This window comes from Oreochromis aureus, linkage group 10 (assembly GCF_013358895.1).
Source record: "Oreochromis aureus strain Israel breed Guangdong linkage group 10, ZZ_aureus, whole genome shotgun sequence".
NCBI classification, from domain to species: Eukaryota; Metazoa; Chordata; class Actinopteri; order Cichliformes; family Cichlidae; genus Oreochromis; species Oreochromis aureus.
In genome coordinates this window covers 3,058,473-3,081,030 of record NC_052951.1, presented here as the reverse complement: position 1 = coordinate 3,081,030, position 22,558 = coordinate 3,058,473, and the positions used below count along the sequence as shown (strand labels likewise).

The following is a 22,558-nucleotide window of genomic DNA, read 5'->3' as shown; positions in this document are numbered from 1 at the left end:
TATTCTCCTGCTATGCCCCTGTTGTATTGTTGGTGACTTGACTTTGATGCAAAACACGAGACAAGTATAGAAAATAAAAGTGTCCACATGTTATCACAGGTTTGACACAGTTTTTGAATTTCTTTCTATTTTTAACTACATTTAATATAATAAATAAGTCACAATAAAAGACTTTATTACTTTAAAACAAAGCATAAGAACAGAGCAGGATTGAGGCATGAGAATAAGAATCTACAAACAATCCGTTCATATGAACTCTAATATTTGAGGTGAGAATATTTCCGCGGATCTTGATGAGCAGCCACAGGCTGCTCAGAAAGCTTCAGCAATACCGGGATGTTGCGGGAGCATGACAAGCCTGAGACACTGTAAATGCTTTTAAAATAAGATCAGCGCGTGGACCATTCATCATCAGTGACACGCTGTAAGTCAGTCCAGCTCCCTGTTCCGGAGCACTTTCAGTCCAGCAACATTTCATTATTTCCCAGTAGCCCTGCATGCTCGGCTCTGGACTGCTTTCTTATGCTAATGCAGGTCTGACATCAGCAGTGAGATCAAAGTGGGGCAGGGGTACTTTAGAGCTGAGTCTGCCCTCATTCAGGCTCACTCACTCATTCTCCTCTAGCCCAACCTTGCTCTGTCCCGCTCGCACTCACTGACCGACACGGCTGTGGTACACACCATGCGTACCTGCCCGGAGCTATTCTGCCACCCCGTGCTGGATTTTACTAAAGCGTCTGGCTGACTGCGACACGGACAGCTCTGTTGAAAGGATACTGAGACTGGGACTGGACTTTTCCCCGCTTGTGTTGATTTATTGAACGGGAAAGCCGAGATCGACGGCAAAGGTGAGCCCCAGCTCGTCTGGCTGCAGAAAAAGCCCCACGGGCTGTCTTAGAGCTCAGTGCGTAAAAGTTTAGGACAGAAATAGAAGAAGGGAGTTTTTGCTGGGAAAAAACTGCAGGAGGAATTTTTACTAAAAATATATGAAGACTATTGATCCCTGCTACTCTGGTTTGCTGGCACAGATTTAAATTTAAATTTGGTGTTTAAAATATAAAAACCTCGATATCAGCGTGCGTCGTGAGATTTGACTAACAGCGTTACAGACTGATGATAAGATGACATTAGATTTAATTACATTAAAATATGATTGTTTTGCATTGAGTGAGTTTTCAAGCTTTAGAGGCCACAGTCGTTCGAGGGGGGAAAAAGAAAGGAGGACTAAATAATCCACGATGCGCCCTGGCTCGCTTAACCTATCTCGGCGTGATGAGGGGCTCACATCTGATAGGCTGGTGTGTGTGTGTGTGTGTGTGTGTGTGTGTGGGAGTGAGAGAGAGTGAAAAAAAAGGTTATCAGCCGTCATCTTTTAGAGAGAAACACGAGCTGCCCCATAGACCGCTTTAACCAGCAGGGCCCGCAGAAGTAAATCTGGACAGAGGGAATTACGCATTTGACGCCAAACGGAAAACAAGGGCCGACGCTGCTCAGAAACTCTTTTTACTCGATTTTTAAAAATCTTAGAGCATAAAGTAAGCGTTTGAAAGGTTATTAGTCACACCGCTAATTAATATGAGTAATTTTGAAGGGGCCAGTGAGCGGCGAGGAGCGGAACTGTGTCTTCACAGAGCGCCATTTATCAGCCGTTTATTACCTGCAGCGATAACGCGCTCACTTTAAGCTGCCTTCAAAGAGCTTTCTAATCAGCGGGCAGATAAACGCCTGTGACGCGCTCCCTGTCCGCTGGCCCTCCATCTCTGCCTTGATCCTTGCTGGTGTTCTCCTAATGCCAGCCTAAATTGTTGAGATTTTTAGAGCCGAAGAGAGCGAAAAAACGAAAAAATCTTAAATATAAAAACTAAAAATATGTTTTTCTCCAGAGCGCTTAATCAAAGGTTCTCCTTCTGCCTCGAAGCTATAAAAAAAAAAAATCTCCCTAAACATCACATCAGGAATTATCCTGTGCTTTGTGGTTAGTATCAGTGGTTCACTGTCTTTTCCAGGTAATTCCAAAATAACAAAAAGTAGGCAAGAAATAATTTTGACTTTAAAGTTTTACTGTAACTTCTTTAGTTTCTAGTGTGTGTATCTGCATATTTAAGGAAGCTGAATGGATTTTCCCTGTCCTGTCCTTGAGTGCTTACATTAGCCTTGATGTCAGGCTATTTTCTTAAGAAGCACAGGCTTGCTCATTTCCATTTTGTCTGTCTTTGGTGTTGTGCGTGTGTGAGACTGCTGTCAGAAAACTCATCTCATCCCTTTTTATGATCATTGCTTCAAAACTCAAACACGCAGTGTTTTCATCTCCCTCTTCACAAAAAGTCTGGAAATGCTTCAGCTTGGCGCATCACAGCAGCTCTAAGTCACTGATGTTTTCTTTGTGATTTATCACAGGGTTTAGAAGAAGGGGCGTCGTGCCATGAGCGCTGACCTTTGAGTGTGAGCCGAGAAGTTCATCGAGTCTTTTGTGTTTTGTGTCCTGCGTAAGCCGGAGCTACTGTCCAACCATGAGGGGCAGCTCTCATGTCCTGCCTCTTGGTGTGATCGCGGCTCTGATGCTGTCTCAGGTCTGCTCTGGCATCAAATGGCTGTAAGTATTCTCTCGTTCCGTGGGGTCGTTTTGCCATTTTTACACAACGCTTTGCATTCAAGGAGCGTCAAAACAGATGACATCATGAAGATACACCATACTGCTCTTTGCTGCATTTGCTTCATAGAGGGGAGGGCTCATGGCAGCTTTGAAATGGGCCCCAGCATTCCTGCAGTTGTTTCTGATGGGGGCTGTGTGCTCTGTCCATGTGTGGTGATGAGTGCTTCAGAGTATGAAACCAAGCCAGCAACTATTTTGTTTTATTGATTGTAATGTGGCCTAAGTAAGAAAAAAAAGAAATGGCTGCATGAATATTTCAGTTTTAATACCCCAGATTTAATTTACCATCCGCTGTATACAAAGGCAGAGAGCAGGAAATAAAATCGGGATGGCGAGGCGTCATGGTGGCGCAGACAGTGATGTCACTGCTTTCTGCGTGTAGTCCAGTTTTTTCCTCAAATCATAAAAACAGCACACTGCAGAAAGACGCCGTGCAAGCTGAAAGAAAGGACGATGGCTACTTTCTGCTACACGCAAACAATAACTTCACAACGAACAAGTCCACAAACATCCAGGTTTTATTTATGTTCGTCAATCTTACGAACCCTGGAAGGTTTCCTTCACAGTTTTCAGGTCGCTTTGCATGTTAATATTTTCCGGCTTTTTGGGGTGTTTGTCTTGTTTCTCTGACCTTCTGGGAAAACTAAAGTCTGCATTTAGCTGTAGCAAAAATATCTGTGACTTCCTATCAGAATGAAAAGTTGCAATGCTCATAGTGGGAGCGCCTGAGCAGATGTGCCAACGAGCGGTGGGATGGCACGCACCAAATCCCAGTGAGAAGTCTTACAGTCTTTATAACGCACGGAGGTGCAATGCAAAACAGATGCGGCTGTAAACACCTGTGGGTGCCCGGTTACTGTGAGCCCAGTGGAGTCGCAGCTTTTCATCGGGCACAGAGCGGCGGCTCCTCGGCCTCCTAATGCAAAACAGGCCAGGGTGCAGGCTGCTCGGTTCTCACGGACGAATCAGCAGTGTACAAAGCGACAGATCCCACAGATCAGAGCCAACCTGCTCCACTTGTGCTTCCTCTGTTACATTCATTCCCAATAAATTGTTCAAATCAAATATGTGCTCCCTTTAATAGTGATTCATGTGCAACCGAGGCCACAGAGTGCAGTGCTTCCTGCAGAAACACTTAGATGATAAGGGGATCTACAATTTTCTATCTGGCTTCTAGATTTTTTGGCATATCCTCGAGGCCTCTCGTGCCCTTTAACCAAAGACCAAGAACGTGTCACATGTATTTTATGAATCTGCAGCTGACTTTCCTCTGGAATTCTCACTGTGATAAGATGGTTCTCCGCTGCAACGCATGCCAAAAATGTTTCCCTGCTCGAAGTGTTATCTGCAGCAGTTTTCCAATTGTTTGTCAACAGCCAACGTGTCTCACTGTGAGCTTGAATTGTGCCTGCACAGGGAATTCAAATTGCTTACACACCATTCCAAATAAAACTCACGGCATGCCTGTATTTCCACAAACGTGATAATTTAACAAGTCATAAAACAAGCCTTTGTTGCCGTCACCAGCGCAATAAAAAGAATAAGTACTAAATAATGCTGACCCAAAAACTTTTGTTTCTGCTTCTTTCCCCTCCACGCAGAGCGCTGTCTCATACTCCCGCATCATTACACATCAACCAGACCCAGCACTGTAAGCAGCTGCCCGGCATGGTGTCCTCCCAAGCTCAGCTGTGTCGCAGCAACCTGGAGCTCATGCAGACCATCATCCAAGCTGCTCGAGAAGTCAAGAAAACGTGTCAGAAGACTTTCGCCGACATGCGCTGGAACTGCTCCTCCATTGACATACCCATCGATGCCCCCAAGTACCGACCAGACCTCGACCGAGGTACGCTTCATAAACCAAACATGCTCCTCGTGTTTTATACCCACGATTCTTTACAGTTTGATTTACATAGAGCCAACAACAGTCGCCTCAAGCTGCTCTATGTTATAAGGTAAAGACCCCAGGATAATACAGAGAAACCCCAACAATCAGACCACCCCTTGAACAAGCACTTGGCGACAGTGGGAAGGAAAAACTCCCTTTTTAACAGGAGGAAACGTCCGGGCTCGGGGAGATATATTCATGTCTGCTGTATATGTAGTTCCTGTCTAAAAAAACAACAACCCTGAAACAGATTTTGGCCTTTTTTTAAACAATTTCTAATTTAAAGAGGACTTGTTGCCTCATCATCGAGCTCTTTTACTGCCAGCATGTGTTCCTGAGGCATTCTCCTACAGAGCTGTACGTTCAGTGATATATAAATTATGTCGCTATTTCTGAAATCTCCTAAAAAGAGTTTCACGCTGCACTATCGCTTACAGTGTGACTTTGCTGTTTTATTTTGCTAAAAGGATTTTTGAACCAGCAGCAGGTGGGGATGGGACTGGATAGGGCGAGAGGGGTAGCCATGGCTGCCATTTGCCAAATGAACAGGAAATGGCTCATCTCTGTCCCGGGAAGGCTTTGATCTAACAGCCCACGCTCATACGTGATTTCTTCCTCTTATTTCCAATTGCCCCCCATCCTGTAGCATGTGTGCTTCCCATGTGCGCACATCGCCACCAATTACATCAGCACTCACTCTGTGTTAGAGCATGACCACCGATGTTTGAGACAGAGAGAGAAATAGAGAGCTGGAACACAGACTGCAGAGAAGGTCGCCATGCAGAAGAAACTTTATGAGTTTTTTTCTCTTGTCTTGTATAAAGTAATCATTTTACATACATAATCTTGCAACGAACATAAGGAAAATTTGAGCACTATATGTCTGTGTAAATAGACTTTAAGGTACTTTTTCTTGTAACGTCCCACATAATGACAGAAGAGTCCACATTTTCATTGGCTATGCGCAAAAGAAAATCACAAGTCACCACAAAGTCAGAATGTATGCAGATTTCTGCATAAATCTGATGGCCACTACCACAAAGAAAATTAAATCCAGCTACAACAAAAACTACTAAGATGAGGGGAAGTGGGTGGAAGGCGATTCTCTGGTTTTATTTATGACTTTTTTCAGTTATTTTGAATTTCACAGAGGGATAGCACGACACAGTACATGTGAAGCTCACAGTATCGCGAAGATGTATCGAAATTTCAGACTCACCCTTAGATTTGGTGACACATTGTTCTACATAAGTATACTCTGCGCGCCACATTTAGTTTGTTGGGATATGGTCAGGAAGGAGCAGCTATCTCGGAGTGAATTACAAGAGATGGCAAAAATAGGACTGTAGAGAAACAAGAAGAAAACAGGAAAACACAGAGAGAAAAGTTAACAAGCAGTAATGGCTTATAAACTCGTGGGAATCCCACCAGCAGCCTGAGCTTTATAGCAGAATAACAAAATAATGGGTCAGGGTCACCTGATCCAGGATGTCGTATTAGCTTTACTAAAAGGAAAGCCTGAAGCACAGTCCTAAAACGTAGTGATTACTTTTTTGATTATAGTATCGTTAAGTTTTATTACTTTTGATTTTCTTGTTTGTGACACTCTTGGAGAAGAAGAAGAAGCTATCCACTGACATCGCACTAGTCTTTAGCCTGGTGACGATGATAGGGAGCGTAATCACTGGTTTCATACTAACAAGGGTTACTGATTACCGAACACTTGATTTGAGAGCAGAAGTTGTCTTTTGAACTGCTTTGAATGTCAGCTCTGCTATTTTACGTGGCATATTTTGCTTTTTCACCTTTGCTGTTTCTGTTTCCATCAGGAACAAGGGAGGCTGCGTTCGTCTACGCCCTGTCTGCGGCTACCATCAGCCACACCATAGCGCGGGCGTGCACCACTGGAGATCTGCGGCTTTGCTCGTGTGGTCCCGTCCCGGCAGAGATTCCAGAGCCTGGATATCGCTGGGGCGGCTGTGGTGACAACCTGCACTACGGTTTGATTATGGGCTCCAAATTCTCTGATGCTCCCATGAAGATGAAGCGCTCCAGCTCCCATGCCAACAAACTGATGCACCTCCACAACAGTGAAGTTGGCAGACAGGTACATAGTAGAAGAGTGAAAAAAACACAGACTCACTTCCATATTTGCCTGTCCCGTATATCGTAGTTTAACTTCCGTGTCCTCCATCTTCATCTCTAGGTACTGAGAGAGTCAGTAGTGATGAAGTGTAAGTGCCACGGTGTGTCTGGATCCTGCTCTATAAGGACCTGCTGGAAAGGACTGCAAGACCTTAGGGATATCGCCATGGACCTTAAGACCAAGTACCTGTCTGCCACCAAAGTGGTTCACCGGCCCATGGGGACACGTAAGCAGCTGGTGCCCAAAGACATTGACATCAGGCCGGTGAGGGACAATGAGCTCGTCTACCTGCAGAGCTCTCCGGACTTCTGCTCCAAGAATGAAAAACAGGGCTCTGTTGGAACGCAGGGCAGGTAAGACACCCACGATGCACCAGTTTGTGTGTGTGTGTGTGTGTGTGTGTGGTTATTATAGTTCTCTGAGCACGAGTCACATGAACGCCAGAGCTATGTAGCTGACAAAGAGGAAATGATCAGCTCTGAATGTCCGCTCATCCAGGATGTTGACTCAAGTGCTGTCCTGCTTGGTGGCAGTGTTTGATTTACAGGCTGGCTGATAACAAGTGCCTGCCCCTGAGAGAGCCTCGTCTGTGGTGTGTCTGAGCATGTGCCACTGAAAGGCCCACTGTGACTGGAGTCCTTGTCCCGCTATCTAAAATGAATACGAATGTGGTTATTCTTAGGGCCGAGGGCACTATAGCTGATATTGATTTGAGAGGGCCACACAAAGAGGGAAATCTTTCATTGTGCCACACAGATAAAGATTTACTTTGGCTGCTCACCTTCAGTATTTGACAGGGGATGGTGCTCCTTTGTTAGAAGTTAGAGGGAGAGGTTGAGCTAAGAGATACCAGGTAAATAATGCACACATAACTTTTATGTTTATTTAATTTCTCTCATGTGTGTTGCTGGAGACCGTTCAGGTTCATTATTTCTTTGTGAATTACAGGAGAGTAAAGTTCCCGCTGTAAAAACCTGATCTTACACAATTTCACTTCAAGTCCTTTTAGAAGTGTCGTTTAAACTAAACTGATAAAAGAACAATGACCAGTGAAAGCTTATAAAAACCTCTCAAACCTCTTTTTTTGTTGTTTTAAGGTTTTAAAATGTTTGTTGTTTCAGTTTGTAAGATTTCAGGACTTCAGGAGTGCCATTCCTCTCTTTTATGGTATGTGAGACCAGATGCACACTGGTTTACAGGAATACATGTAGTTTTGTGGACTGCCATACTTCCATGCTACCAGAATACAATCCTGGCTGTATGAGCTATGGAGGATATAAATAAGACCACCGTACATGTGTGCACATACAACATGTGACTAGCAAATCATACGTCCTTCAGCCTGATGTCACTGCACAGATAAACATGGACATGCTTCATGTCAAGGACACTCACTCTGTTCGCTGCATCCTTTTGGCAGGCTGATAATGCAGCAGCCTCACAGTCTGCAGCATTAGCGCTCCTGCAAAGTCACCAAACAGCCGTTTTGCTGTTGTTATTAGTTTAAATGTTTGACGCTGATGCTAACTGTTAAGCGTTCCTGTGTGGCTATTAATTATTTCTGTTCGTATGTAGGCAGATTTTTCTGCTTCCCTGCTTCATAGTTGAGGAGCTGCTTTGTTCTTTCCCGTTTTGCTGCTTGACTTAAAGCTCTTTTGTGCTTGAGTCCTCGTGGCTGCTCTGTGGTCAGGTATATATAATGAAAGAGCATTTAAAAGCACTTTTCTAGTCTTAGTGACCTTCAACATGCTTTGCGCTACAAGCCACATTTGCTTACATTCTTTATTTTATAGACTTTACTTACATCTAGGGCCAATTTACAGTCACCTGACATGCATGTCTTTGGACTAAAGCAGCAGCAACGGTTTTTCTCTGAGACAATCTGGGGCAGGCAAAGTAAATTTGAGCCGCACTCTGTAATGGATAAAGCGTGATCACCGGTGCAACAGAGAGTCACGTCCCCGGAAAGAGGCTGGGCTTTTGTCTCAAATGACTTTAAACCAGCAGATGTGAAACCACAGAAGATCGTACTTCTGACAAAACATAACTGTCCGGGGTGGCAGCTCCCACCGATGTCATAAACCTGTCTTGCATTCTCAATGACTCTTGTCCCTCTTCCTCCCCTTCTTTCACTCGCAGCGCGGCAGCCTTTAGCTCGGTAGCTCTCTCACCCTGCTGGTCATTAACACTTTGCCATCATAAAACAAAGCAATTATGTGAAGAGGGCCAGATAAAGAGAGGGAGGGCAGGCCTGTGTACTCGGTGTGATTTATGGCGGGGCTATTCTGTGCTCATTCTAAAAGATGCCCCGGGCTTCTAAACGAGAGGCTCCAGAGCATCCACTGGCCAAAGACAAGGAAACAAAAAGAAAAAATGGAAGAAAAAAATGTTTGGGAGAAGGAGAGCGCAAAGGTTAAAGCGCAGAGTTCGGTCAAACCATTTTAAAGGACTATTGTTGACTCTCGACAGGCTGCGAGATTGTGCAAAACGTTTTAGAATGGAGCTGTTAACTTAATTGTCTCGGGCAGGAACTGGAAATATTTTAGCTTTCACGGCTGATTGCTCGCTCCAAAATGCGCCTTCTTTGTCCTTGCCTCGGCTAGAGAAATCAGCTATTGCAACGGAAAATTAAAGTCACAGTCTAACTGCATGTTTTTCATGTCTGTCAGGCAGTGCAACAAAACCTCGTCAGGCAGTGACAGCTGTGACCTGATGTGCTGCGGCCGTGGCTACAACGCGTACACAGAGAAGCTGGTGGAGCGTTGCCACTGCAAGTATCACTGGTGCTGCTACGTAACCTGCAAGATGTGCGAGCGCAACGTGGAGAGATACGTCTGCAAATGAGTCCACCAACCTGCCGGCCCGACCAGCGCCCAGCCGGCCGAGGCTTCAGATTAACCAAAGCACTAAAAATACCGAGAAGGCTTACTTCTGTCTTAAGCTTTAGCATGCGTCTCTCAGTGAGAAGCGGTCCCTTCCTGTGTCAGTGTCATTTTTGTTTCCCACCAAAATCTCTGAACTACCAACTGGGCTTCTGGGCTTTTTCGCTTCACAAACCTGGAGTGTGGAGACAGTGCCAGTCGGTTTATGCGAAGACCGCCGTCCTCCTGGGTAATTTCTTTCTCTTATTAATGATTATAAATCCCCCCAAACAGGGATACTGGGTCTAAGTCTATTTCATTATATCTCTAATAAAAAGAAACGGTATTGGATTCGATGCTGGAGGAGAGAACATCGCTTTCTCTCCCGACTTGACAAAGGCTTGAGTTTGGCTTTAATCCACAGAAATCGAAGGGTTCCCATGGATCCATCCTTTTTTTTTAGGTACTATTCCAGCCTTTTTCCTCTTCAGCAGTGGACAATAGAGGAAAAAAGCAACATAAAGGGAACTTGAGCATTTTTCATTCACGGAACATATTTGCAGTTGATGTTTTGGACTCTCAGCATTTATCCCGTGTGGATCGTGACACGGCTGCATCCCTGTGGATTGAGAGGACTTTCTGAAATGGTGCATTATCTCACTTTTGTCTGACATGCAGGCAATTCAAAATATATTCTACTTTTCAGAGCATATGAGCTGAACTCATGGATTTTTGTAAACCACTTTTGTGTGGATGTACATACTGTTATTTTGTATACTGAAATAAAGAAAGAAGTATTTATAAAATAATTAAATGATCTTCACTATCATCTTTACTTGGATACTGTATGTGTTTTTTCAAGACTCATTAGATAGAGTAATTAGTTTTAAGCTTAGCAAATTTAGGTGTAGCTCACTTCAACTCCAAAAGGTCATAAAATGCCAGTTAACCACAAATCATATTGTGCAGTGATTGTAAATCAGCTCAGCACAGTCAGTAATGAGTTGCAGAGTTCAACAGCCTATTGGGATCCCTCTCTGAATTACCCAAACCCTGGGAAACTGTTTGTTTGGACATTCCACCTCCTCACAAAGGCCATTGCAAAAGGATTTTTGTCACTCCTACCACGGCTTCAGCAGTCAAACACTCATCTGTCTGAGGCCCAGACCTCCAACGCGCAAACATGGCGTCTTTAAAAAAAGACTAATCTAATTCAGTTTGAACATATAGGCAGCCTGCCGCCCTGTTAGAGGGAACAGACTCCGCGCTGTGCAGAGACATTACCCTCTGACCAGCCTTGTGTTGGATAAAGCGCTTCTCATGATTTTACACTGACAGAAATAGCCGTGGACGACGTCGAGTCCACGCTGGGCGCTCACATGATACGCCGCAGCGCTCACTCAAGCTGTAACACTACTTGACCCTAGCCTGTGGATACACAGAGAAACTGCCAAAACAACCCTGCATACTCTGGAAAAGTGAGGCTGAAGGGAATGTTATCAGCAGTCATTTAGATTTTAGTGGTTCTTTTATGACGCTGGACCCGTTTCAGAGCTGTCCTCTTAATTTAGCTTCATTTTTGGTAGGTTAAGAAGAGTTGATTAGCCACTTCTATTTCAGGTAATGAGGAGAAATGTGACTCTGGATCGAAAGCCAAGAGCCCTGGATACACAAACCTCTTTAGTGTTTCAGCAGAGAACCAAAGATGACGCATGTTGACAGTGTGACTCAGGGTGACTGAACAACAAACTGTAAAGAAGTCTCACACATACAAACATTCGATCAGAGGTTGCTGTTCTGCAGGAGCAGTCTAAAGTCGGCGACAGGCGGTGGTACTGCGAACTTTTGGTTGGGGGCAGGGAAGATGCGCTGTGCGCAGGTGAGCGGGGGTCTGCTCTATCTGCACACAACAGCCCCGAGGACCCTTCAGTCAATGGCATTCCTCAGCCTGGCATTTAGAGAGAATAGGTTGCGAGTCCACCCACCGCTGTCTGTCACCGAGTTCAACACTGCAGAAATGTGAAGCCTCACCTGCCGAGTGACGCTTCCACAGATGATGAGACATTCCTGCAGAGGATGCAACCCGAATATTTGAATGCATTTTGTTTTTAAAAGGTCATGTTTAAGGGTTTTGTAAAAGTGACTTTACTGTTTATATGAAGTTGAGAAATTCTCCTAAAACACATAGTTATGAAATACTGACATCAGAGTATGTGCTCCACACGTCTAAAGATTAGATAGGCCTTTACGCTGACCTGCTTTAGTGTGGAAAGGCTGGAGCTAGCAGCCAGCTGACCCCGTGAACAACCATTGCTATCGTTAAGCTGTGCAACTATTCGGCTGACCTTTCGCTAACCCTGTGGAAATATCTCACTTAGACACATGCTAAAAAATGTTATGTTGCCTCAGTGTGTCGTGGCAATTGTGAGCCCGTGGTTATCAGTTATTATTCAGTTGTTTCATCCGTTTGCATAAAGCTGTGGCGGAGCAGAAGAGTGAGCGTGTGAGTAAACTGGACGTGAATGGGCTGCTTATTCTGGCCCACCTTCATCCGGCCCGTTAAGGACTTTTGTGTCCGAAACGATGCCAAAGATAAAACGGAACTAATCGCTGCTGCAGTTTATGTTTCTTTTCTTTTCTTTCTTTCTGTTGTTGTCAGAGTATCTAAGTATCTCTCCACGGTTGGTCTGACCTCTCGCTCTGTGGGAATTGCCTGGTAATAGAGAAGGAAAAGGGGACTCTAACAGAGAGCAGTGGAAATATCAGGGGTTAATGTCAGTCCGGACAATATAATGCCAATTGGCTTTTGTGCAGCCTGCAGTCCAGATAACTAGCTGTGAATGGGGGAGACAAAGAATTTGGCTGGAGTGGTAAAGGCTTTCAGATGTACTGACCCGTACTGTAAATGGACTTTTGAGGACCCCACCCCCACCCTCAGCCTCCGCCTTTAAAAGGAACCCAGCAGTTTGTGCTGTTAAAGGCCATTTTGTGTGTGTGTGTGTGTGTCCTCAGGCATGTTGCTGGGAGATAGCAGATCATGCAAAGCATGCGCCTTTCTAGATAACAGCAACCCAGTGGATGGCTGAGAAACAGACAGTGACAGTGGCAGGAGGTCACAGAAGAACATTACGTGAATGCAAGTGAAGAGTTTGGATTCCACTGCAGAAATAATATTAATAATAAAAAATATAATATGTTTTTATTCCTGTATTATTGAGCAGCTTAAAAGTCATTTAAAGGTCTGTTTATAGGCTTTTTAAAGGTTCATGTGCTAATTGGCTTAGTTTTTCTTTTCTGTGTATATCAGGGTGGATATTATAGGTTATTATTGGTAGAAAAAACAACCCTTTTTCTTTGAGTTTAAAAAGAAAAAAATTGTTTAAGCGTCATCTGAGCAGCAAAACGGGGCCCAAGATAAAAACTGCTTTTCCGAGTGTCCTGGCCAACATATGCTGCTTAATCAAATCACACATATATACCATGAAATAGTACATAAGAAACGTAGAGTGAACAAAATAAATAATATCAGTTATTTATTTTAATTTACTTTGGTTCATCTCCTACTTTAACTGTTTTATTTGTGTTTTATTTTTGTAACTTTATTTCTTCTCAGTCTTTGGATTTATTCAGAAAGAAGCTGCGCTCCAGCCTACATTATTAAACTGATATGAATCACAGTGCGTCACATTGAGCCTATGATTTAACACACAAACATGGTAAAGATCCTGGCACATTACGTCAAAGAACTTTTACTTTACTATAAAGTAAAAAACGGGTCACACACCGCCTGTAAGAGTAGAACCACACTAGTTTACCAAAGCTAAACGGCATGTCATATTGTTCGGTTTAACTACAAATTTGCCGTAATCTTCAGACTAAACAGGATTTTAAAACCCTGAAACAGATAAACTATAAACTTTCATAATCTCAACGTAAAGATAATGAATCAGCGCTTATCTGGATGGCAGAGCTTCAGTAAAAGCTACCAGAGACAGGACAGACGATGGGAGCCATGGAGAGGGAACGAGCGAGAGTGAATTAATATGAATAAAAGAAACAGCCGGCTAAGTATGCTGGGAAAAGTAAACACTGGGCCATGTAATCACGGTAAATCTGTCTGGGGGGCCAACGGAGCAGGCTGTGCCCTCAGTCGAGGAGTCAACAAACCCCGAGAAAGAAACAGCTAACATTACTGAGAGGGGTTAAAGAGGAGAGCGTTGCAGCTTTATTCACATGAAGATCAGTGAAACACCGCCGTGTTTACCCAGTGTCTGGCTGAGTTAAACTATGTAAACTCTCGGCATATGATTCATGGAAAGAATTCAGGATCACAAATGTAAAGACGACTTTAATGGCACTTTCTGAGGTGGGTTTTGCACGATAAGTGTGTGCCCTGTGAGGCCGCTGTATGTGGAGAGTATGGTTGAGGATATTTTAGCCAGCGGCCGACATAAAACCTCCCACCGTTTGAGGCCAGATTGAAAGAACTAGTAATGAAAGACATTCAACTAGCCAGCAGCGCCGAGATCAGCTGCCTGGGACACACCAGCCGCAGATAAGTTAACAGGCCAATTGCCTTTGCGAGGCGTTTCATCACCCTGCATGAAGGATTCGTCTGTGGTAGGATCCTAATTTAACGGGCAGCTGTCACACCGAGTTGACTGATGTCATATAAGCACATCAAAGGAATCTTGTTATATGTAGAAAAGAAAGGGAGTGGATATAATAGAAAACATGGGGACAAAGGTGAGCTTATGCAAGAGATTTGGATTTCTTTTTCATCAGTCAGTTTATGCAAAGGAAACGAGGAGGACAATTGTATTTTCTCTGTTTTCGGATGTGTTTGCCAGATGTCCAGACTTGGTTTTTTATGGCTCAGTTTTCATATTTCTGACAGACAGGACAGAGACTTTATGACAGAAAAATTCAAAACAAAATGAACTGGCAACCTGTCCTGTACCCCGCCTCCTCACCTCCTACTGCAACGCTAGTTTGATAAGCGGTTAAAAAAAAATGAAAAAAGTGGATGGATTCGAAACATTTGGGATAAACTAAGTGTCCCACTCGGTGCTGATTTGTGGATGTTCATCTGAAGCGCCGCACAGCTTTTGTGTTTCTTTGTTTCAGTGTCCAGTTTTATAAAATAAATGCACAAGTGGATATTGTTGGGAAAGGACTTTGTTTGTCATATATACTGATATATTGAAAACAGATGTGGGTGCTGTTTATTTCGAGCAAATATTCCACTCTCATTGTGACTGTGGCCCAAAGGTTGAATGTGAATTCATTCTTCTTTGAGGTTTGTTTTGTTTTTTTTGCATCTGAAAATTTAGGAGGTTGACGATCACCATTTAGAGTATTTCATCAACTCGAGCGAACACTAGAGCACGACGACGAGTTCAGGCCCAAATGCTAAAACTGTACGTTCATCCATACGCACAGCTTTGCCTTAAAGCAGATAAACCATGTGAGCCTGGCATACAGTTAAAAATGCAGCCGTTCTCTCAAGTTGCTCAAATAAATGGCCGAGGCATATAATTCAGACGTTTCTTCTCTTGCTGCAATTCAAGCGCGTCACAGTAAATCAATCTTTTGCCCTCGCAAATCTTTCATCTTGAGCTTTCATTTGAAGGACAACTTTTCTTTTTCTTTTTAACCAGAAGAAAAACCAATAGATGTGTTGAGGGAATCAACTTTATATACACGCATATTTATTTCAGCCTCCCCTTCATTTGTAACATAAGAGTAATTTTGAGTGGTAGCCAGATTACCCGCTTGCTTTAATTGTTTCCATATTTCTCGGGCTGTATGAGGTAATACCATTTATCTGGCAAAGGACTGAGGAGGAAGGGCAGCCAGCAAAGCCATTATATGTGATTAGCACTGTTTGCAGCGCTGATTTGATTTGTGAATTGTCTGATTGGTGACACGCATTGTGGGAAAAGAACAAAAATTGTTCAACTAAAGAACTAGCAAGGTGGAAACTATGCGCCATCAATTATTAATAATCTGCTACTGAAAAATCTTTGAACAGCCACAGACATATTTTAACTTACTCTAACACTCACTGGCATTACCGTGGCCTCCTGAGTCATTTTTGGTCGGGACATGTCCTTCAGCATGCTCTCTAAGCAAATAAGGGCTGCCTTCATTCATTGTACAATATCACTAAAATATTGCCTAGACTTGTGTAACTAAGACAGCTAAGTCTTAGTTAGCTAAGCTAATGGTTAGTTTCATCTGCGGTAGTATGTATATGACAACATAGGTCTTTTCTTTCACACGCATGCAGTTAAGACCCAACCACAGAGGCAGGCATCACTGACAACAGATACGGCCATGATTAAGTGAAGGTGGCGATGTGCAGGAACTGCCAAGAGGCAAAAGCAGGTTAATACAGCACCTGTATGAGGTTTGTCAGATGGACCGGTTCTTATATATTTGTTCTACTCTATCTGAGCACTCAAAGCACATTGCAGCCATGCAGACTGGAGCAGACGGGGATCAAACCACCAACCTTCTGGTTAGTAGGTGCCACCCCAAGGATGCTTGGATGGGTATCCGCTGAGCCATCTGCTGGGACTGCAGCCGATCTAATGCTGTGCTTTATTAGTTCCAGGATATATTTACATAATATCTATATTCATTTCACTTGTGCTTGCATAAAGCATATAGAGAGTGTACAGTGCTCTCTGTATTTGTGAAACACCATCCTCGCCAAATTGATGTAATATCTGACATATGGCTAAAAATTTCCCCTAAGAATAAAGAAGGTTCGTTTGGTTGTTCCCCGAGGGGTTGCCACAGTGGATGCACCCACATATTTGTACATATTTTATGCCAGATGCCCTTCCTCATGTGTTTATCTGGGCTTGGGACCAAGTTTGTGTTTCCTGCTGGTCTCACAGTGGGGCTCTCTCATGTGTAAGGTGAACTGGTTAACCACTACACCACAGAGCCACCTAAAAATAGCTTCTAACAATGTTGCAGCAAAAACGTGTCCTTACCAGTATGTTACTAACCCATGGTTAATATCCCGAACAGTTCTTCTTCTTTTTTTGGCAATTCAAACTTTTTCTTTGTTGTTTGAAAGACTCTGCTGTGGCATCTCTGACCTAGAGACCTCAGCAACCGAGTACGCCTGAGACTGGGAGTGGCCTGAAACCTGGGCTTGGCTGTTAAAACTACGCAGTGATGTAGCCAGGCAAGAGCAGGCTGCTACACTAAAGCCTCACCTCCTCGACTTCCAGATACATCCTGGCTAGTTTTATCAACACTGCTTGTGTGTGGCCTTACAATCCTGTATCGACGCTCATTAAAACTACACAAAGAGCTTCACGGCAGTCTATGCGAACCTGTTTAGACATGGATCCGATGACAACCGCACAGCTAAAAATAGGAGTCGAATACATTCAAGATGCACCGCGAATCTAATCACACAAACCACATTTGGAACACATAAGACTGCAGTGTTAGTAAGTACAGGACAGCACTGAGTACTTCCAGCCCGCATTAGACACGCATACAGTGTAACATGTGTGTGAACACAAGTAGGTTGTGTTTCCACACTCAGTATACATCATATTCTCAATCAGGTCCAATTCACTCCACGTCAACACGCAACAATGAAGGAAACATACAGCAGCAGCACAATAAATGCCATTTATGTGGAAGACAATACTGATGTTACTAAGGAGCTTGGAAAGAAAAGCTGAAGAAGAACTGAACTTCAGAACTGAAGAAGCTTCTCGGATGAGAGGTGAAACGTCTTCAAGCAACTCAAGAAGTCCAGACGCTTTTCTTTCCAAGCTCCTTAGTCTACGATGACCTGGATGACTGAGAACCTTCACAGACATACTGATGTTACTCATGTGAAAATGATGTGCACGTCTTCTGCACGCACTGACTGGTGGGAAATGAGGTTTGTGATTGCTACGGAGAACATCTGCTTCCTAAGATACTTGAAATGAGCAAAGGCATTAGGTACGGGGCGAGCAGGGTGAGGAGTAAGTAAGGGAAGACTAATCTGTATTTGAAGAGGAATAACCAGAGTGCCATTATGAGGAGCGACTTGGTGTGAAGGGTCAAAGCGATTAGCACCCATCTCTGTCACGTCCTGCTGGGGAGCACAATTCAGATGTTCTGCCAGCGGAGCCACTCGCTCCTCTTTCCTCCCGCTGCCCCTCTCATGGCCCTGCTGCAGGCTGCACATTTCCAGCTCTTTCTAAATAGTCAAGTCTTAATATTTACTTCTTGCTTTCAAAGCCCAGGCAGAGCGGGAGCTGGGCGCAGTCGGTCCATGCAGAGGATGGAGGTGGCAGGAACTGATGCTCTCATTAATTCTACAGAGTGAAACAAACATTTGGCCTTTCGGGGCATTGTGTGACTTTTGGAAGGGGCACAGCTGGAGCAGCCCTGTGTGGCGTTTGTAGCTGTGTGTGTGTGTGAGTGTGTATTCATATCTTTGTGGGTACCAAAAATGGGAAGTTTACTATACCAACAGCCCTTATGGGGATTAAAATCCTGGTCCCCACAAGTTTGAGGGCATTTTTGAGACAGTGGTTTTAGTGTCAGGGTTACAATTGGGTTATGGTTAGGTTTAGGGTAAGGGTCAGGGTTAGCCATTCATTTTTGATGGTTAGGGTTAGGGGCTCATTAGATGACCCATGCTTGCCAGTTAGCCAAAAACAGACTAAAGAGCAGAATTCTGTTTAGTACAAAACATACAGTATACAGGCCGGAAAGATTTAGTAACATATGATGTAGCAAAAGCAATGCCTCCACCCCACCCCTTCACCCCCCAGAACAGAAATGAATCTGCAGCCAGTAAATTAGCTCTGTGCAGCAAAGTTTATCCAATGCTGAGTAAACGATTAAGGAAGCCTTTTCTCTCGCCGCTGAACCAGCAACCCGTGAACACGCCGACTTTCTGCTGTGTGGAACGGCCCGCAGCTCACAGATGTCTGATTAGCACCGTCTTCTCAGTCGAGGTTTGCACATGTGATTGCGCAGCTTGTCATAAACGGTGTACAGATTTGTCATGTGTTGTGTTTATTATTACAGCACCCCTGCCTCCTCCCATCAGACCATTTAACTTTGGCAAATTGAGATGAAGACGTGTGACAGATTGTTTCCTCTGGTTTTCCAGTTCCGTCGTTTTCCCCTTTTTTCCCCTCTTTCTCCGAGGTAGAGATAGATTATTGTCAGTGAGGTCGGATAGAGCGCATTCCTACACGGATCTGTTCCCCCCAGAATCTGAATCGCAATCTTCTCTCCACAGTTCACAGCTGTCCAGGTTAGGCAGCCATGCTCATGGAGACCGACAGTGGATGCATTTGCCTGATTTTGACAGATTTTTATGTCGTGGTGCACACACAGCTGTTTGCATAAAGATGGCACATTATTTCACAACATAAGAGCTGATGGTGGTGTTCGTATAAATGACTCTACTTTCATGAGTGCTTTTTTCTGCAAGTTTCTCAGTCGTTTGGTTAGTTTAAATAAAGAATGAAATCTACCATCTGATAAAATGTAATTAGCTAAAAAGCATGTGACTTTTACTTTCTTTTCAGTTACTCGGTTTGAAATGAGAGGGAATTTACATAAGCCTCTTGTTGTGTACCTCTGAAAACCGTCAAAGTGGACTATCCCGCACTCCTTAAGTACGTTTGACAGAAAAGACCCAGAGCACTTCACAGTGATGGATGGTCCCCTCAGCACAGGCGTCCTCACACTTCTCTTCAGCCGGCCAGCTGTGGATTAACACTACAGCCTCGACTGCTGGCCCCAAATCCTCTTTCAAAATCCTCCGCTAACTTCTGCGGTTTCCCCACCGCTGTCCTCCAAACACTGACCCTCCGTCTCCCCTTTTCGACCCGACGTCGGCCTCCGGCATTCCTCGCTGCATCACATGGCCCTCGAGCTCAGCTCGGTCTGAGAGATCCGAGTACCAGCGCAGTGCCAACATTCCAGCCTGGCGGGCGTTTTGTTGGAGGGATTTCCTGTGAGCTTTCATGCCAGCGTGGTACAATTACTGCTGCTCACCAATCACTGGCTGTGACAGTTGGACACAGGGCCAGCGGTGTTGAGGTGCCACTTTGAACTGAGTGCTCACTGGGAGGCCATGGATGCATTTTTTTTTTTTACCAAGTTAATTAAAGATGTCAAACTAGATGAGCAGAGAAAACAGAAAGGAGGCATCCTGCCCTGAGAGCTCCCTCCACCACCTCTCGAATGTTTTCTTTTCCTCTCAAAGGTCACTTCTTCTTATCAGTCTGATTGTCTGAAGATGTATCGCAGTTCGACCACACAAGACTCACATTAGTTTTAAATTAGATCATGTTTTAGCAAAGATTAAATCAGCCCAACTTCTCAACGAGGTGCAGCTGCGTGTCCAGCTCTATTTTGGCTCGAACACTTGAGGGTGCTTTGATGAGGACCCTGGAATGAATCTCGGAATCATTCATCCTTGCAATATCTCACAGATACGCCTTTGGTCTATCTGATCGTCTCTGCCAGACTTTTAATCGGTGTGTTTACATTCTTCACTCTGGCAGCGTTTTGGGTGTGCGCTGGTGCGAGTGTGGTTTTCAGGAATGGAAATTGTTAAAAGTTTTTGCTTTTGCATATGTCCTTTGAGCTGTTTCTGTCACACACTCTCACATATGCGCACACTTTCAGTGGGCTGGTTTCTATTGGGGTGAAGGTCAAAGCACAGATGCTACTTGAACCGGTTTAATAGAAGCTGATTAACAGAGGACTGGAGACCATTTGAAATGCATCTAAAAGCCAGAAAGCTTGATATCAGTACTCCCTTATGCCATCCTCCTCAGTCCTCCTCGGTCAGTTTTTTTCCATTCATCCTGAATTCTCCTTTAGTCTTTCAGCTGTTGCTGTGTCAGTGTGCATTTGTTCAATTTGTAAAATTAGATTCAAACATCTGCGCCTCAAACCTTGGCAAAGAATATCATTCCTACTTAACTGCAAGTGAGTGATTTTTGCCGAAGGTAAATAGATTCCGAGAAGAAGAAGAAGGTCGGAAATCTTCTTTGGGCCGTAATCCTGGAAAGTGGCAAAACCTCAATTGCTCTCAGATTTGTCCTTCTGTCTGCCAAACAAGACCAGGGGTGCTGAAGCACTTCAGCTGTGGCAGTGCAGGGACAAGAGAAACCAATTATCTGCAACGACACTTTTCATCGTGAGTTTAACCTTATGGTTGGAGGGTGTAGCGGAAGAAATTATCTGTCTGAGCGGCTGCCAGTCAGTGTAAAAGAGAGCTTTTGGCCTTGAAGCTGAGAGGGGCACATGAGATGGTCCCCACATGAAAGACCCTGCATGGCTTTGTGCTTTAATCACTGCTGGCCCTGGCTGGGAGGAACCATTTCATGTCTGCACATTTGGAATCTCGAGCTGCATCTTTGTTTGTTTATTTCTTATATTCCATTTGACAGATGACAATCAGCTGCTTTCAGTGTCTTCTGCTCTTCATACTCTGTCTTTCTGAAGCTGAAACTGGACTAAAACAAGTAAAACACCCCGCAGATGATCTCTCGATCTTCTGTTATTAGAATGGCACTGATGCTTTCAGTGGCCACAGAAGAAATTCCACATTAGCCGGGCTGCACTTGTTTACTTTTAGATGCTGCTCTAACTGCCATAGTCCTTCTGCCAGAATCAATTACCACCTTCAGAGCTGCAGCTGCTCTTAATAAAAGCTCAGTGAGTCAGAAAACACCTTGGTTCTACATGGAGCGATATGCCAGGGAATCAAACTAGCATACTTCCTCCTTCTCTGCATGCCAGAGCAATGTGTTTGAGCAGCCATCCCTAACACAAATGATTTATTATGAGCACCTATGCACCAGTCTCCCCTGCCTGACCTCATATACAGACCAGAGGACGATGTTATTTCTAGGGTTTAAAAATTGAACGTTAGTCTCTAGGTCATAAAGAACGTCCTACATGTATGAGGAGAATCTTTGCTCTGGGAATCTTTCCACTTTCTCGTGTATGTCTCTGCGTGTTTCTCTTGTAGTTATTTGTGCTCAGCCTTTTTCTTTCTTTAAACGCTCTACTGACCTTGCACTTTCCTTGTTTCCCTCAGGCCTGGGTTGCTGCAGCTTGTCTGGTGCTACTTGCCTCCATGGGGCCATGATCATTTCCTGTGCACCCCTCTGCCCTTTTTCTTGCTTACAGTGGCTCTAATCCCTCTGGCTGCACTCTGCCTGCCTGCAGCCTGCCAGCAGTGGGAAGCATTACTTTTAAAATGGAAATTATTACCTTATGATTGTTGCTTCACTTGTGTTCCACCAAAAATGATTTTCAAAAAAAGCAAAACTCATGTGACTTTGGTCAGAGCCCTCTAAGATACTAAACATGTAGTAAAATTAGTAAGAAAATAATATGGAAAACACACCATTTCCATGCTATTAAAATGCTTCATTAATATGTATTTATTTATTGTAAAACACAAGGAAGCTGACACCACCAACAAAGAGTGACAATGAGTAAATATTACCGTAGGTACACACAGTACAGTTGAATGTATTACGACACTATGTTATTATTCTTTTCTCTAAACTTACATTTATTTGCTATACAACAAACAGAGTAACTAATTAAATGAATTAAATGAAAAATTCATATTAACTGGCAGACAAGGAATAGCACATTATCTAACACTGTTCTAGTAACCAAAACTAAAGTAAAATACTAACGTTACTTTAGAAACGTACACTGTTTCTAACAATGAGTTTTAAAATGCAGGACCTATAGTAATGGAGGATTTTATGTTTTAATGCCCCCCCCCCCTTTTTTTTTACATCGACTGTAGCAGAAAAACACATAATTTAATTTAATTTAATTTAATTTAATTTAATTTAATTTAAATAAATACATAAATGGCATTATTTTTTTTGTTCGTCAGTACGAGAAAATGATCAGTTCGATTCAATAAATATCACTCAATAGGAGAGTGCACGTGCATACCTGTCACCCTGTGACTGCAGAGC

General features: G+C 43.7%; 1 protein-coding gene across 1 annotated transcript; it reads left to right on the top strand.

Annotated features, from left to right (window-relative positions):
* The first annotated feature begins 500 nt into the window (after positions 1–500).
* Positions 501–10,383, top strand: wnt11 (wingless-type MMTV integration site family, member 11). The gene is made up of 6 exons (XM_031755857.2): positions 501–848; positions 2,398–2,593; positions 4,255–4,499; positions 6,371–6,648; positions 6,748–7,040; positions 9,357–10,383. The coding sequence occupies exons 2-6, from the start codon at positions 2,511–2,513 to the stop codon at positions 9,529–9,531; spliced, it is 1,074 nt and encodes a 357-aa protein (XP_031611717.1). The 5' UTR covers positions 501–848; positions 2,398–2,510; the 3' UTR covers positions 9,532–10,383.
* Positions 10,384–22,558: the final 12,175 nt, after the last annotated feature.

Bases quoted from the DNA above. Each gene is read 5' to 3' on its own strand.
- wnt11 (XM_031755857.2), top strand. From the start codon at position 2,511: ATGAGGGGCAGCTCTCATGTCCTGCCTCTTGGTGTGATCGCGGCTCTG. The intron at 2,594-4,254 runs GTAAGTATTCTC...CCCTCCACGCAG, and splicing joins TGCTCTGGCATCAAATGGCT to AGCGCTGTCTCATACTCCCG. The intron at 4,500-6,370 runs GTACGCTTCATA...TGTTTCCATCAG, and splicing joins CCGACCAGACCTCGACCGAG to GAACAAGGGAGGCTGCGTTC.